The 17,386-nt window shown below is 36.1% G+C and overlaps 1 protein-coding gene and 1 long non-coding RNA gene across 5 annotated transcripts; both read left to right on the top strand.

The window, feature by feature from the left end:
* Positions 1-554: 554 nt before the first annotated feature.
* On the top strand, positions 555-10,280 carry LOC100499836 (uncharacterized). The gene is given in 9 exon segments (NM_001249750.2): positions 555-786; positions 887-926; positions 1,005-1,064; positions 1,287-1,339; positions 1,999-2,054; positions 2,164-2,197; positions 9,533-9,605; positions 9,708-9,800; positions 10,105-10,280. Coding segments are annotated over 9 exon segments (732 nt in total). The 5' UTR covers positions 555-616; the 3' UTR covers positions 10,258-10,280.
* Positions 10,281-11,191: 911 nt separating this feature from the next.
* Positions 11,192-15,909, top strand: LOC100799907 (uncharacterized). Of its 4 annotated transcripts, none has more exons than XR_005891054.1 (3): positions 11,192-11,378; positions 11,500-11,708; positions 14,431-15,909. It is a non-coding gene; the product is annotated as an uncharacterized lncRNA (long non-coding RNA). The 4 variants fall into 4 exon arrangements; XR_413945.4 differs by lacking the exon at positions 11,192-11,378 and having other exon boundaries at positions 11,387-11,708; positions 14,431-14,572; positions 15,566-15,909; XR_005891056.1 differs by lacking the exon at positions 11,192-11,378 and having other exon boundaries at positions 11,387-11,708; positions 14,431-14,572; positions 15,161-15,909.
* The last annotated feature ends 1,477 nt before the right edge of the window (positions 15,910-17,386 follow it).

The following is a 17,386-nucleotide window of genomic DNA, read 5'->3' as shown; positions in this document are numbered from 1 at the left end:
AAAAAAATGAATTAATTATTTTATTTGAATAAAAATTAAGTTATAATAAAAATTAAGTTATAATAAAAAATATAAATATGTGAATTTTTTGAAATTTCTTAGTATTTGAGTAAAATTTTGTATGAATTTTTTAAGAGTAACATTCTAGTCAATATCACAAAAAAATAATTAAGAAACTCATATAAAAAATTCACATTAAAAATGCCCTAATTAAAGTAAGCAAAAATGGCTAACACATTAGCTTTTTTTTATATTATTTTTTTGTTTTTTTACCCGTTTAAGTTAAAAGTTAAGTTTGTTTTAAGCATTTGCTTAAAAATGGGCCCTTTTGTGTGACGCTTTTTTTTTTTTGTATTTAACAAAAATAAAAGATAAAGATTTGAGAAATGTTAATAACAAGAGGATTTAAAGTGTAATTAAATCAAATTAAACATGCAAATGCTAAATGATAGTGCCACATATGACAAAAGAGCCAGTTCAGTGTGCCAAATCATCATAATTAAGCAAGAAATTGAAACCTATTTATCATTAATCATACCCAGGTCTCCGAAGGTGAAGGAAGAGAAACTATGCGCGAGAGTGAACCGAGAGAGAGGCACAGTTGAGTAGCAAAGCAATGAGCGCAGTGGGTGGGTTTACTCTCACTCTCAGTCCCATCAATTTGAAACTCCCCCTTCTCCCTTCCAATCGCCTCTTTAACCGCACTCCCTTCAAATCTTCCATTTCCTTCTCCCTACGCTCCAACGACGAGCAACAACCCCTCGGCCTCGACATCGCCGCACTAAGGTACCGTACTACTCTCTCTCTCTATTTCACTCATCTCGTTCGTTGCAAGCATAGCATTTATGGATTCGATTGTTCAAGAGCACTTTGGTTACGGTAACAGGTCAGCTTCCGTGAGGCTCATTGATGGGAATCAGATCATGGTTAGTTTAGTGATTTCTTTGTCTTGTTATTTTCATATTCATTACTTATCCCTAACGGCTTCTTTCCCGTTTTCTTAGGTCGGAGTTGTGTCCAAGACTCTGGCCCGTCAAATGGCCCAGGATTCTGAACTCGACCTGGTATAATTACGTTATGTTATTCCTTTGCACACTAATGCACACAAGCTTTTAAATTGCCGTTGTGGCTGCGGGTATTGCTGGTTTAATGCACATGCTGGGTTCTTAGTGAAAACGAAATGAACATTTTCTCATACCAAACAAGTCCCTAGTGTTGGGACTTCGTTTTGTTAGTAGGATCGTAGGAGGAGTCTGTTTCTGACTTATTTTCTCTGCATTGTTCAGGTGATAGTATCCCCAGATGCAGATCCTCCTGTTGTTAGAATGATGGATTACAAGTATGATCTTTGAATATCCTCAGAGAAATTATGTATCTTTGTTTTAATTTTTTTTTTTTTTTGCTAACCTGGATATTTTCTAATGCTCATTACTTCTGGTTGATGAGTGTAGTGATCATCTAACGGGTTTGTATGTGTCAAATTGTTGTGTTCACGTTTTTGTGCTTCACATGTTGGTTGGTATAGGTTTAGCAGTTAATGGTCTACCTGTCTACATGTTCAACAATTGATGTTTAAGTAATGGTTGATTGGCCTGATACAGTAATATATATTTTGGTGTCTTTATTTCTGGGATTCTAGCTTCATGCAATTACAACTACTTCATTTTTCAATTTTTATGTGGTATAGGAGAGTGGTGGTGAAGATAGGAGTGTGATATACATGCTGTTGTCTATAAATGGATGTCGACATACCGTGCTTTTATATGGTAGTGTAAATGCATTTGCTAGATCATTAAGTTTTTCTATGCAACTCACATGCTGAAAATTTAGATAAATTTAAAATTAAAAGCAGTCGACATTCGACAATAAGATAAGCATGTGGTTGATGAAAGACTATATTTGCCTTAGTTTTTCTTTCTTCTTTTCTGCCTGCTTTATATACCTATCCTTTGAAATTATTGAATATTGAAATTTAAAAATGATTATATTTTTCTACAGTAAGTATAAATATGAACAGCAAAAGAAGAAAAAAGGACAGCAGAAAAGAAGTGCTGGTAATCATTGTTTTTCGTTTTCTTTTAAACTTTACTGTTTTCTTCCAATTCATGCAAAACTCAAATTAAGCAATACATATTAAATACAGTTGTGTTCTCTTAACTGCAGCTAATCGGATGGATTTGAAGGAGCTCAAAATGGGGTAATGTTCTAGCCTTGATCCTTCCTCCTTATTTTTTCTTCTTTTATTTCTGAGATTCATATTTTCTCTATCTGTTACAGAATTCTGATATGTTCTGATTGGTCAAGTATAAATAGTTTTAAATTGTAATAAGTCAATGCCAGAACTTATGGACAACAAATTTAGGCAGGTTGACTATGGGTACTCTTGAAAAGCATAACATTTATACCTCTGCATTTGTTTTGGCTTTTCCAATTGATGGGCATAGACTTGGTGCTTTTGAATTGTGTATCTTATAAACTAGCAGAAATAAAAGAGTATTTAAATCTTAAGCATTTTCAATTCATGTACATAAACTTGGTGCTTCCTAACTGTATATCTTACATACTAGCAGAATATAGACAGAAAGCTGAATATTTTATATTTTAGGCATTTTTTATTTATGTACATAGACTTGATGCTTTTTAATTGTTTAACCTAGAAACTAGCAGAAATAATAAGGAGAGAAAGCTGAGTATTTTGAATTTTAGGCATTTTTATCTGAAAATTGAAAAGTTTCCCTCTCCCCCTTTTCACAAGACTAAAAAAACTATGCAATCTATTCTCTTCATTGGTGCTTACAATAGTCTTCTTTATACTAATCCAAATCACCTTAATTGAATTTCTATAATCTTTTTCTCAATTGGTGCCATCTTAACATTCTCATTTCTGCTACTCCTAGCTTTTTCTCTGGTTGTCTTCAATAGCAAAATCCGTTGAGTGACTCATGTTAGGTATATTGCCAAGTTTTATGTTGACTTCCGAAGACCTAACATAACCCTCCTTTACATAGGCTTGGGACTGGTTATGATACCAAACTTGCAATTTTTCCTAAATTTAGGCATATCTGCACTTGCAACCTCCCAAAATGTAACTGTATTACCATAAATCTCATAACCATCCATTACATCTAATACAATCACATCTACAACGCTCTCAACAGCATTTCAAGAGATAACCCAAGCCTTTATTAAATAATAACTACTCTACAAATATTTAGTTGCCCCAAGGTGGCTGCATAGAAAAGGGGATCAAGCACATATATTCTCTACCAAAGCTTGTGACAAATGCTAAGATTCTGAACAATGGGTGAAACATGGGTTGAATGGAAATCCAGTATCAAATGAACAAATAGGAAGAACACTGGGATCTGACAATTGCTCTTAGTCAAGGAAAAAATATGTGAATGATCTCTTGGTTACGTTACATCCCTGTCAGTAGATCTATGAGCACCACATCATTTGGAGCAAGTTATTTTTCTCACTGGTTTGGTTGTACCCCCGCCACATACACACACAAACACCTTTGAATTGTGGAACCTAGGAATGCATGTGGTAAAGAAAAGGTGGCACAAAAAAGTAGACCTGAAAATGCTCAGTCCAAATATAGAAAGAGGACATTGCTGGATGGGGAAAGGAACCACTGTGACTGTAGTGCATGAGAGTTGAGGTGGCTGCAGGAACTTGTCTGAATTGTGGCACGTTGGGGGGAAAGGGTTGCATGAATTGAGTCAAAGCAAAAGGCTAAGGCAACAGTTGAAGGAGTTGGCATGTCTGTTCAGACAGCTAAAGAGGAGTTCTTACATGCTGGGAAGGTGGAACTCTGACAGATCAAGAGGGAGTGACTGTAATGAACTAATGATGGAGACACATCAGTTTGAGAACTGCTGAACTGGGCAAATGAAAGTTCTTACTAGTGCAGTGAAACTTCTCAAAATCCATTGATGGCTGCCACAACTTTGTTCTATTGGGCTGGACTTGAACATAAAAGCAACAACAGGGTGTTTTGTGGAGGTACCTAGCAAATTGGACTGCTTCAGCAACAATCTTCCACATGTTCTGGTATTGTAAGCGTTGTAACTTTCCACATGAATGCTTCAGTAAGTGGTAAAAAAAAGTTGCCATAGAGAAGTGCCGTATAAATGGTTTCCAACAACAATCTTCCACATCATACGCAATTGTAAGCGTCCAGATGCAATGACAATATCTGTTTTGTGAAATTGGGACTCAAAACGAGAGAACATTGGCAGCCACAAATGAGTTTGCTGGCTATGGAACAAGCAAGATTCCGATGGGAAAAGTGATAATAAAGGCCTGGGATTGACCAGAAGTAATGAGTACTATTTGTATGGAGAGTTTGGCTAAGGATAGTGATTGGGAAAGTCACTAGAAAATGAGACAGCCACCAAGAATTCTAGCAGAGTAAATTAAGTTGTGAAACAAAGGGGTTTCATATTTTAGGACTTTGGCAGTGGAATCATGGTGATTTGTACCACTTTTTTTAGAGAATTATTGAGAGAAATTGTTTGTTAGCCACCCCACGTGTTCTGATATTTGTTGATTTTGTACAATAAATTAGAGAATAATCTGAGTCTCAGCTGACAAAAACTATTCTCTGACATAATGATTAGTAATTGATTATTCTAATTTAATCAACATAGTATAGTTGATTATATGTTGTAACTTGTAAGTTGTAACATAATTTTAAATGCTAAATTTTGAAATAGTCATGTTTGGAGCTCTAGCATCTTTTGTCTACCAAACAATCTTCAGATTAACTATCCTTACATTCTGGGGGTCGAGCTTTTGCACAGACTTACTAACAATTGAACATGTGGATATAGATCCCATCTAAAGAGCTTTTCAGAATTTCTTGGGAATCCTGCAAGAGTTATTGTTCTTTTTTCTCTGACAGATGGTCAGAATTTCATCTGGGTTCGAATCCTATTGAGAATAGCCCTGCAACTTCGGGAGAAGGGGTGCCTCCTCACAAAGGGGGGTCGCAATGACCAGGCGTTAATTATGAGATTTGTATCCTTTGCTGTTGTTACTGTCATTTGGACCACTAAACGAGCCTTTAGCTTTGCCTTATTTAGTCTTTTGCCAAGAAGCATGGTCATTCATTTCTCTCATCTCAATTCTTTTCTAGCTATCCATGATTGTCATTTTGACCATCTACTGTTTTCATTTATTTCTATTTTTATTGAATCTAAGTGTACAGCATGGAACTAAAGCTCCGTCAAAAACTTGCATCAAAATCTATGACATGCTTATTTGGAATTTGCATCCAATCCTACAACACACTTTAATTGCTCATTTGTATTTCTCTCGGAAAAGAAGTGCTCTATGAAAAGAGTTTGTAACTCATCCTAGGTCAATAGAGTGGATGCAGGGGATTTGCTACTCAATATAATGCAATGTTTGTCCCTTGGATCAAAAGGCTAAGTGATATGAATTAAGTTATGCTCATATTGATTTATAGATCTTCCCTGAGTTGGTTATGTCGGAATCAAGAATTATACAAATAAAAATAAGCGGGGTAGAAGAAGAGGAGAAAGCAGCACGAAGCTTCAAACAATTATATCAACAACACCAAACACAATAAACAAGAGGATTAAAATAACAAAACTAAATAGAAAAGATATAATATATGGGAAAAGGGGAAAGAATGCGTCACAATCAAAAGAGTGATAAGCTGAGTAAGGAATTCTCGCAAAAGGTATGGATGTGATAGAGGGGGAAATAGATGGGGAAAGATGTATGTTAGAAAATACCCTTGGAAGAGTTAGAGAGTTGTCAATTGTAGGACAGCTAAGATAACTGTTAGTTAGTTATAACCAATTGTAGTTAGATAAGAGGCTATAAATAGCTTTGGGAGGGGTTAGTTAGGGGTTGAACAAAAATTTGGAGAGAATAGGAGGGTGATGAGACCTTGAATCCATTAGAGTGTGTAATCCTTGAGTTTTGGCATTCTAATTCGAATAAAACGATTTCCCCTGTTCTGGTTCAATTCTATCAACTGGTATCAGAGCTCCGATCTTGGAGCACAGAATCATTACTGGTGATGAAGGCAAACGCAAGAGGGGAGACACGCATGAAAGCTATGGAGAGAGCAATGGAGGAGAATCATGAAGTAGTGGAATCGCGGCTGACCTCAATCGAAGGGATGATCCAAAGGTTGGCAGCGGCATGGGAGAAAAAATCTCCTGCGGCAAACATGAATACAGTTGACGCGAGCAAAGGGCATGAAGGTACGGCGGCACACGACAGCAATTGGTGGAGGAATTTAGAATTGCCCATATTCGATGGTGAGGATCCAATGGGCTGGTTGATCAAGATTGAGCGATATTTTCGGTTACGGGCGGTTAGGGAAGGAAGCGGTGATGATTGCAATGGAGGGGGAAGCTTTGGGTTGGTTCCAATGGTGGGAATCTTGGAATCCAAATCATTCTTGGGATGGGTTCAAGATTGCTGTCGCTAAAAGGTTTCAGGCTTCGAGCTTAGGAAATCCTTTTCAAGCGTTGTTGGCACTGCAATAAGAGATAGTGCAAGGATTCATAGGTCTATTTGAGAAGTGTGTTGGAATGGTGAAAGGGTTGGATGAGCCATTTCTGGTGGAAGTGTTTCTCAAGGGTTAAAGGAAGAGATTAGCACTGAAGTAAGGCTTCATGAGCCAAAGAACTTGATGGAAGCCATGGTTAAGGCTCGAAGAGTGGAGGATAAGAACAGAATTTTAGGGAAGTTACCCTGGGTAATGGGAGGGGGAGTAATTTGCAGAAAACTGTTCATTCGGGGCAGAAGGGGGTAAGAGATTGGCAGCTAGCAAACAATAAGGTGACTGATCTTCAGAATGCTGTAAAAACAGGGACAAGTGGCTGGAAAGGTAGAAGGACGTTCCACAATTTTTCTCCTGCGGAGGTAAATGAAAAGATGAGGAAGGGAGAGTGTTTCACATGCGAGGAGAAGTATAATCCTACTCATGTGTGCAAAAATAGACAGTTTAGATTGATGATTATGGAAGAGGAGGAAGAAGGAGATCCTAGGAGCCAGCAAGGGGAGGATAAAGAAGAAGAGATGGGGGAGTTTCACCAATTATCCCTCTACTTTTGAAAGAATTTCATGATTCCCCTCTGGGAGGACATTCAGGGTTTTTTAGAACCTTCAAGAGGGTGGCTAATGTGGTGTTTTGGCAAGGAATGGATAAAACTATAAGGGACTATGTTGCTGCATGTGAAATCTATCAGAGAAATAAGGCCGTACATTAGCTCCTGCAGGGTTGCTGCAGCCCCTACCTATTCCAAGTAAGGTATGGACTGATATCTCAATGGATTTCATTGGAGGTTTACCAAAGGCTCAAGGGAAAGACACTATCTTAGTGGTGGTGGATAGGCTGAATAAGTATGCTCATTTTTTTGCATTAAGTCATCCTTATACAGCTAAGGAAGTAGCTGAGTTATTCATTAAAGAAGTAGTGAGACTGCATGTGTTCCCTGCCTCAATAGTACTGACAGAGACAGACTTTTTATGAGCCTCTTTTAGAAGCAATTGTTCAAGAAAGCAGGCACTCAATTGAAGATGAGTATTGCCTATCATCCTCAAACAAATGGGCAGATGGAAGTAGCTAATTGATGCTTAGAAGCGTATTTGAGGTGTTTAACTGGAACCAAACCAAAACAGTGGCCTAACCACTTGGCCCGAGCTGAATTCTGGTTCAATACAAATTTCAATATCTCTGCCAAGATGTCTCCTTTTAAAGCTTTGTATGGACAGGAACCTCCACTGTTAGTTAAAGGAGCTGACATTCCTTCCAAATTGAAAGATGTAAATCAGTTGAGTAAGGACATGGATGAATTATTACAGGAACTGAGGAACAATCTGCTCAAGGCTCAAGATCAGATGAGAAGATCTGCAAACAAGCATAGAACGGAGCTAATCCTGTAGGCAGGAACTTGGGTCTTTCTGAAACTACAACCTTATAGAATGAAGTCTCTAGCAAGAAAACCAAATGAGAAGCTGAGTCCACGATTTTATGGACCCCTACAAGGTGATTCAAAGAATTGGGGAGGTCACTTATAAACTGGAACTTCCAGAGGGAAGCAAGATACATCCGGTGCTTCATATATCCCTTGTTCCCCTCAACCATTACCAACAACCCTGAATGAAAATTGGGAACTGCAGGTCCAACCAGAGAAGGTCATGAAGAGCAGAATTTCTGAAGATGGCAGAAAGGAGGTTCTTATCAAATGACAAGATTTACCCCACCATGAAGATAGCTGGGAACTTGCTGATGAAGTACAAACTGTTTTCCCTCAATTTGACCTTGAGGACAAGGTCCATCTTGAAAGAGGGGGGGCGGGGGGATATTGATAGATGGGGAAAGGTGTATGTTAGAAAATACCCTTGGAAGAGTTAGAGAGCTGTCAATTGTAGGACAGCTAAGATAACAGTTAGTTATAACTAAATGTAGTTAGTTATAACCAATGTAGTTGGATAAGAGGCTATAAATAGCTACGGGAGGGGTTAGTTAGGGGTTGAACAAAAATTTGGAGAGAATAGGAGGGTGATGAGACCTCGAATCCATCAGAGTGTGTAATCCTTGAGTTGTAGCATTCTAATTCGAATAAAACGATTTTTCCTATTCTGATCCAGTTCTATCAGGATGCCTTTGATAAGATTCAAGAGGTTCACTTTAGTAACCCACAACGAGGCCTAAGTTAAGGTGGATGTGTAATCACACAAGAAAGGATAGGATACAATGATATATTATTTTGGCCAAACAAGGAAAAAATGACAGGAAATTGGTTAAGGAGGTTTAGTCACATGCAAATAAGGCTGCTAGAAGTACTAGTATGGAGAGTAGATTGCATGGTTTTTAGCTGTACGAGAAGACGTAGAGAGAGACCAAGAAGAACATTTGAGGAGATTATTAAGAGGGATCTCATAGTGAGTAATATCCTTGAGAATTTGGTTTTTAATCAAGTCCAATGATGTCATGCAATCCAAGTAGCTAACCTCATCTAGTGAGATGAAATTTTTGTTATTGGTTGGAATGTTGGACACGTAAATGTTGAATGCAGTGCTTAATGTATCTTCCTATTTTCCACATGTAGTGATTTAGTGCAGCTTATATAGCCACCCCTTTGGGGTAATTCTTATTTGCTGACCTTTGGGGGCCTCAGTAGGTATGATAGATAGATTAGATAAATTTGAATACTATGAGGTAATCATGGCCCACATATGAGTCATGACAATTTTTTTTATGATTTATGTTTCTTTTGGGGGTTGTTTAGTTTCTTCTTGAAAATGGAGTTGATAAGTTCAAGCATGAGTTTTTTTTATGAAAAGCCTGTCATTGAATTTTTCACCACTCAATCTTTAAAAAACAAAATTGACTTAGTGATAACACGAATCCTGTTAAAGCAGTGACATGGATTGGTTTTTATGAGCTGTGGTTAGTTTAAAGATTCAAGTATGCTCAATTAATTTTGCCGTATGTGACTGTTCTCTTTTACTAATCTGTTCAAACTCTTATTAACAGATACAACATAGACCAACATGATTATTCTGTGCGTTTGAAAGCTGCCCAGAAATTTTTGAAAGATGGTGACAAGGTTACATGAAATTTTCAGTTGTGGCACTTATTATATACAGAACAAAAACGCACTATCTTCATGGTATTAATGCATCAATATGTTTTGGATCAACTCCTGTAGGTTAAAGTCATAGTGAACCTCAAAGGCCGTGAAACTGAATTCAGGAATATTGCTATTGAGCTTATTAAACGTTTCCAGAGTGATGTTGGGGAGGTATGTGACATTGTCACTTGTGTTATTGTGCCGGATACTTACTATTGTGACCATGAGACAATTAGGGCTTATTTGGTTTGAGAAAACATTTTTTTTCCCAAATGATCGCCAAAATGTCTTGTTTTTACTTTATTTTCTGTTTTTAAACATATTGTTTTGCTAAAGAGTGAAACCAAAATTTTTGTTGTTTGCTTAATTGGTATGTTTCCTATACATCTGATTTCTGTTTTAGCTATCACCAGAAGCTTTTCGTTCTATCATGTATTTGGATTTTGTATCTAAACAACACTTGGATGATGTGCAGCTTGCAACAGAAGAGACTAAAAGCTTTCGTGACAGAAACATGTCCATAGTTATGGTTCCAAAGAAAGCCGCTCTACAGAAAGCTCAAGAACCACCGAAGAGAAAAGACATGTCAGCAGCAGATGAAGTCTCCGCTGGTGTCCAACATAACTGAAAGCTTTCGTTTCATAGATGGACTCAGGTCAGGGTGGCTTACATTCTTTTCAAGGGATCCCGCTTGCTTAACCAATCATTTATGGAAGTTCTTCTTAAATTGTTATTGAATGGTTGAAGTTGACAGTAATATTAATGCTATTCAATTGGTGACTACTAGTATGAGATCGACTTAAATCAAGAAGTACTATCCCAACTCACAACAATATACGCATTTGCTAGGAAAACATCAATTTCAGATCAATAATATTATGGTTTAGTGGAGGACGATTACCTATTTTAGGGGGCTGCTTAATGGCTATATATTCTGGTCGAGGCTACTCTATCGCAAGATGTAGAAGCTGCAACATACGTACCTAACGATTTGAAGGTTGCTTAACTTTCAAGTTCTTACCTTCCAAGAATGCTGACATGTTTTTTACTTGCACAGAACGTAGTCTCCTGAAAGCAACACCTTTTGTGTACAATAGTATTTTTTGTTTTCATTGAAAGTTAATCATTTTCTTTTCTGTTTCCCTCTGGATTCTACGATTGTTTAAGAATCGACCAGTCAAATTCACTGTATTTTTCTAGCTGTGATGGTAGTAAGCCTTTTCTTTTTTAGGACTCGTTTCTATTCTTGTTGCGATGGTTTCGTATAATATTCGTTCCTAACTTTCCGTTATAATGTCCTCATCTTTAGAGGTGTTTCTAATTAGAAGAACAAAATCTAAATGGATAACTTTGAAGTATCATTATGACTAAATAAATTATTAAAAAACTGATTATAAGATGAGATGTGCACGTAAGTTCGTGCAGAAAATGCCATATTTGTGCAAAAATTGCGTATCTAATATTACTCTATTTTATGTGAACGGATAGAGCTCTATTCCAGTGGATCATTAATTTGTATTTATTATTGTGTAATAATTTTATGTATTGTTTAGTATTTTGTGAATAGGAGGACGTAGTAGGTGGCCAATCTCACAAGGGCCCAAACATCCTCTATACTATAGTCCCAAGTTCTTAAAACATCTCGTCTACTATCTACTACCTTATAATAAAAGAACCGTGAAACCGCATAAGTGTCAGCTTCATGATTTTCGACCGGTTATTTTTTTTTTTCCTTTCAAATTGCATTTGGTTAGTTGCATTTTTTTTCTTCTTACGCTGCGTTTTTGGTTTACATCCTTATGTTTTTTCATTTTTTCAAAATCTTGAATTCACACTTTCTTCTTCTTCCTGCGCTACCTACCTACAATAGCTCTACACGTCTGAGCTACCAGGGCTATGAGGTCACGTCGTCGAGCTAGGAAGCTTCTCGACCTATTGATGTTTAGCAACAAATGAATAAACCAATGCATATTCATCATTTCTCTGTTTCCATCTCGTGTATTCACCTTCTCCTCAAGCGAAGCTTCGCTGCATATCTTCAGCAAGCTCACAAGCTCATTGTCGGAGAGATTTGTGTGGGTGAGTCAAGCTATTTTTTCATGTATCGTTTCATGCATGACTTAGGCTTTCATCATTTTCACCTTTTTTCAGCCTATGTTTCAATGCATCTCTAAAAAGACACAAGCATTTTTGTCATTCTCTGTTTTAAAGTTCAAGCATTTTTCTACTTTCTCATACTTTTTCATTTCAAGTTAGTTTAAATGGCATTTGTTAAGTATTTAAAACTCTTGAAGTTTTTTTAAATGTGTTACTTTGCTGCTGTGGATCAAAGTTTAATGCCTGCCGGTAAGGTTTTAATGATCTAATAGTACTATTCCTTTGAGTTATGCTGATAATAGAAATCATTTTGAAATTTCAATTTTTGTGTTTGTTTAGCACTATTTCGTAGATTGAATTCCATAGCAGAAATAAATGATGACAAGGAAACTTGGAAGATTGATGTTCGATTGATAAACATGTGGATTATACCAAGGTTACCTAGGTTTAATATCAAGCAAATTTTTATTGACAAGGAGGTCAGGTTACTTGATTTATTCAATATGGTGTATCCATTAGTTGTTGTAAGTTTTTTTTTAAAACATGTTTACAAAATCTAGCTCAAATGAATCACTGCAAAATATTCATTGTCCAAGGTGATGAAATTCTAGCTCAAATGAAGAATGTTGATGTTCAAATGGTGAATGTAAATTTTGAAGTTGGACAAACTTATGTGATTCAAAACTTTGAAGTAGAGAGCAGTAGTGGTCAGTGTCCCAACCTACCTCGCGATGTGACGGCGAAGGAAAATAAAAGAGGTGTCTTCTAAAAAAGAAAACGCGTGGAAGTCACCACCAACGTTTATTTAAGGAAAATGTTAGAAAAACAAAAAAGAGAGGTCAACGAATTTTGAAAATAAGGGTTTGGGGGGTGGGGGGAGGGGTTAGGCATAGGAAAGGTATTATCACCCCACGCGTCCGTCACAAGGGACGATAACCTTTAATCGAGTATGTAAAACGTGCCCTTGCTCCTACGTATCCTCAGGTGCGATGAAAAATTCAGACCTACTTAGTTCTTTAAGTCTGAATGTTTGTGTTAAAGAGTCGTTAAGGCGTTGGACCTTGAAACGACGTTTAAAAGTTTGAAAAGCGGATGGAGCCGTTAAGACCTTAGACCTTGAAACAATCTCAAGTGATATTTGATAAAAAGAAGTTTGGTTGTGAATTGATTTCCTTTATTTGTTTTTTTTGTTCATTAGTTTCTAGTCCCACAAAAGGAGGAAGCGACTTCATGACACTAATGATTGGCTAGCACTAAACCTTACAAGTAAAGTGAAATTGCCAACCGTAAAGGGGAGAAGATGAGTACATACAAAATAACAGAGAGGACCCACAAGGGTATATGAATTATATTCAAAACTTAAGAAAAGAAAATAAAAATGAAGAACTAACTGGATGTTGCACAAGGTACAAGGCTAGCAAGAGAAGCGATGTAGGGAATGACCCATGGTCGTAATTTGGTGGTGCCTCGACTTCTCTTTTCTTCTTCTCTTCCTCTTCCTACATTTTTCCTCTATCCCAAACTTGCTGAACCCCCAAAACCCCTCCTCTGCATGGCTATTTATAGAAAAAGCCATTTGGGGGTAGGGGCAACTCGCCCAGGCGAGCTGGTTTCTTAAGGCTGAAGGACCTAGCTTGCCCAGGTGAGCTGGAGCTAGGCCTGAAGGCTTTTGGTGGCCCAGGCAAGTTAGATGCTAGCCTGGGCGAGTTGGGGTCTAGAAAAATCCATAAAATGACCCTTTTGCCCCTTTCTTTGTAGCCTTTTGTTTTTTTGACCAAAACATTGAGTGATTCTTAGCTTCATACTATAATCGGCACCAAACAATGTAATTCGACTAGCAAGGATCAAAATATCACATTGAACGATATTTCTCGGACGAAATTAGGGTCTGACAGTCAGTATAAGGGTACATGACATGCCTTTAAAAGTAACTTTGTGAAAGCAACCAAAATTATGGCCCACAAAATACCTGAAATACCTAAGACAATGTATAATTTCACAATGTTTGATGCCATTGTAAATGGCTCTGCCAAACCTGATTATTTAATAGGTATAGTTTTTTTAAAAATTGAAGAATTGATTTGATTAACATGTTAATGTTGTTATGTTTTTTTGATTTTGGGTTTTTGTTGAAGATGTTATTGGTGAGTTTGTTGAAATTGGTCAATGGAATTTGCATGGAAAGCCAAAGAAAGTGGTTTTCACAATGAAAGATGAATGATATTCATTAGTTTATTATTATAAGAATCAAAAGTTGTTAGTAACGTTTATTAGTTTTAGAAGTTTTTTAGTGTTACCTGCATTTTAAGTGACACAGTGGAAGTATCATCAATTGTAGTTTGTGGGAGGCACTTGTTATGGAGCTTAAGGAATGTTTGGATAACCATGTTACTGGGCCTTGGTGTTGTTGTTGTCTATGGCTAAAATCAAAGAACCTAGAGGTTATTCATTTTGAACATCAGTTTAAATGTTTGATTCTATATAGCCAATGATTAATGTAATGATTGTTCCATTTAATATAGGCACTTATCCTATATCAATACAGAATTCAATGTATGGTTCCCAGATATTTGTGAATAGCGACATCAAGGAGATTGTGGACTTCAAGGATTGGTTATCTGCTTCATGTTGATGAAATATATGTTATGATGCAGTTATGCATACTTACACTTTACTTATAATTACATTTGTTTCTTTATTTCAGTATGGATCCAAGTCAGCTAACAATGATTCACTGTACCCAAAGTGGAAACCAAATTTCGGGGTCTTCATTGTATTCTGTTGGAGATCGCTTTATGCATAATGCAAAAATGATATATTTTGATGAAGTCAGCAAAGTGAAAAAGGTTTGAATATATTTTGATACATTAGTTGGTTTCAATTTAGCATCATATGAACAATTGAATGTTAGCACAAATGTTGTATTCACTTATGATTTCATGTCACGACTTTGTTGTAAGAGTGTATGTGTGTGACTATGGCTACTATAACGAAATTATTGGTAGCCAATGGTTGGATTTATGATACTTATCCCAAATGTAACAAGAAGGTTGATGGAGAGGCTTTGCCTATTTTTTATGTTGGCTGTGCAAATGAAAGTGTAAGTACAACACCAAAGTAACTTGAACATGTATGATGTCTAAATAATAAATTTCATAGAATCAGTGTTGTTATCGTTGTGTATGGCTATTAATAAAAGAAATTCTATCATAGGTTTCGTGTAGATGTTAGACTGGCTCAGCCTCGTGAATTTTCCATTTTTACACTATAGGATCTGGAATGTTATGCTTTGATAAATGAGATTCCAACTGATATTAAGCAGAGAATTATTGATGAGGTGAAACATATTATATCTACCATGACGTGTGAATATTCGTTTTGTACACATAATATTGTAGTGCTATGTTAATGGTGTCATATTTATAATTACATAGGAATGAGTTTTTGATCCAAGAGATATATCGAAAGCTCTTGATCATGTATTGGAAAAAAGACTGACCTTCATGTTCAAGGTAGTCCCTGGCAATACATGTCATTTTGTTTCTCAGTTATCTCAAGACGAGGCATTAATCAATTCTATTGTTGCTAAGCTTCCTACCTTTGACCTTCAGGTAAGGTTGAATGAGTTATTGGCTATTTAAGATTCAGTGCATTAGTTACTAACTGGGTTGGTTAATATACTTCTAAGGATGAAGCTGAGCCATCTATGTCATTGGTGCATGAGAATAATAATGTTTTTGACAATATAAATTATTTGGTATTACTCATTGGGTCGATTGTTATTTAATCAATAAGGAATGTTGTATAATTAATTGATTCCAATTCATATTTTGATGCAGCAATGCTTCTCTACCACTGCTGAGTCTAATCCACTTTTATCAGGATCCATTACACCAGCTAAGCACAATCTCGTCCTATCTAATACTCAATTGGATGATATACCATTTGAAGATTTATCATCCATACAACTATCCTCAATCGGGGTGACCAAACATATCAAGATTGAGTGATGACGACGAAGCACTATTGAAGAACTTTTTTGTTTGTTATGTGGCAAACTATTTATATTTTGAGTATTTGGATGAATGTATTTAAGTACTTTGGTTAATCTGAACATTTTATCACTCGTCTTGTGATAATATGATAAAATGACACATAAAACAAGTGTGGATTGTGTTGATAACTTCATGCAATGTTTAATATTGATGAGTTAAGTACATGTGCTGTTAATTTATACTCATTCTGAATTTGTGTTAAATAGTGTGCTGTGTTAAATACTATGCACTTAATTTCATTATTTTCTTTTAAAAATCATTCGTTAATCAACAATTAGTTAAATACTATGCACTCAATCTAAATGTTGTTCGTAGTGGGAGTATCTTGACAAACATTATTGAATCAAGTGATAACAATTTAAAATGAAGTACTAACAATATCCATTGATATCTTATTTAGACTCGAATATAATAAATATATGGTTCAACAAATGTGACGTGAAGCCTGTTACAATTTTCATTGCTAACCTATTTAGATACTATAATGAAAAATAAGTAGCATAATGAACCAATACTTTATTTATTTTGGCGATAATAGCATTGGTTAATGAATGACATATTGTGATTGTCAATTTCGTGTGGCTCAATGGTGCTGATATTTGACAATAAAAACTATTGATTGACAAAGTACATATGCCATGCTTAAAATCTTATGTTTTTTATGCTTGTTTATTCAAACAATGTCGTTTAATAGTACCTTCAAACTTTTGTCACTAGGAAATGACAAGCCACACTCTCAAGCATGTGTTAGGAAATGACAGTTCACACTCTCCTTCTTACCAAAAAGCCCAATATGCTGAAGGAAATTGAAATCTAGCAAGCACACGGAGCCCAAATAGCAGTGGTAATTGGAATAGTAGACAAGTATAAACTCCTTCTACTCAGACCCATCCAATACAATGTCCATGGATTTATATGAGTGTTTGTCATCCTCATTGTTGTATTTCAGCATCTCATTTCATATTTGTACACAAAATGTCATTTTCAGAATTCATATTAATCCCACTCAAATCTATAAGTCCTTCTGTAACCTGTTGGGTTGTAAAGGTTCAAGTCAGTAAGCTACGAAAAATCGTTGATCACGTTAATGGAAAGACAATTGGCAAGTTGAAAATGATTTTGTTTGACAGCGAGCTAGGAAGTTATTATGTTTACAGTAATCTATTTAAGTTCAGAAGTTGATATTTGTTTTGTCTAACTGAAACCTTGATATTTATTTGGAATAAGGGTGATCAAATACAAACATGTGTTAGAGAAGATATTGGGAATATGCTTTGTTTAAATATGGAAGAAGGAAAGGTGCATATTTTGCAAAATGTTAGTGTTATGTGTAGCGTCCCCAAAATAATGACTGGTTTGATAGTAATGATTTAAATAACAAAAACCATGGTAAATTTTTTTTTCTTCTTTTTCTTTTTCATTTCTTTCTCTTTTCACCATAACTAGGTTTAGAAGGAAAATCCTCACTATAGAGTCCTGAATGGCCAGTTCACAACTCTATTCGGAGTCATTTCTTTCTTACCGCTCATAATCTCTAAACTATTTTGCTGTTTCAAAAGGAAGAATGTACCAGCCATTACTTTAGGTCGTCACGTGAAAATAAAA

Source organism: Glycine max, chromosome 4 (genome assembly GCF_000004515.6).
Source record: "Glycine max cultivar Williams 82 chromosome 4, Glycine_max_v4.0, whole genome shotgun sequence".
In the NCBI taxonomy this organism is placed as follows: Eukaryota; Viridiplantae; Streptophyta; class Magnoliopsida; order Fabales; family Fabaceae; genus Glycine; species Glycine max.
Note: the sequence above shows the minus strand (reverse complement) of the source record. Positions and strands in the feature narration are given on the sequence as shown.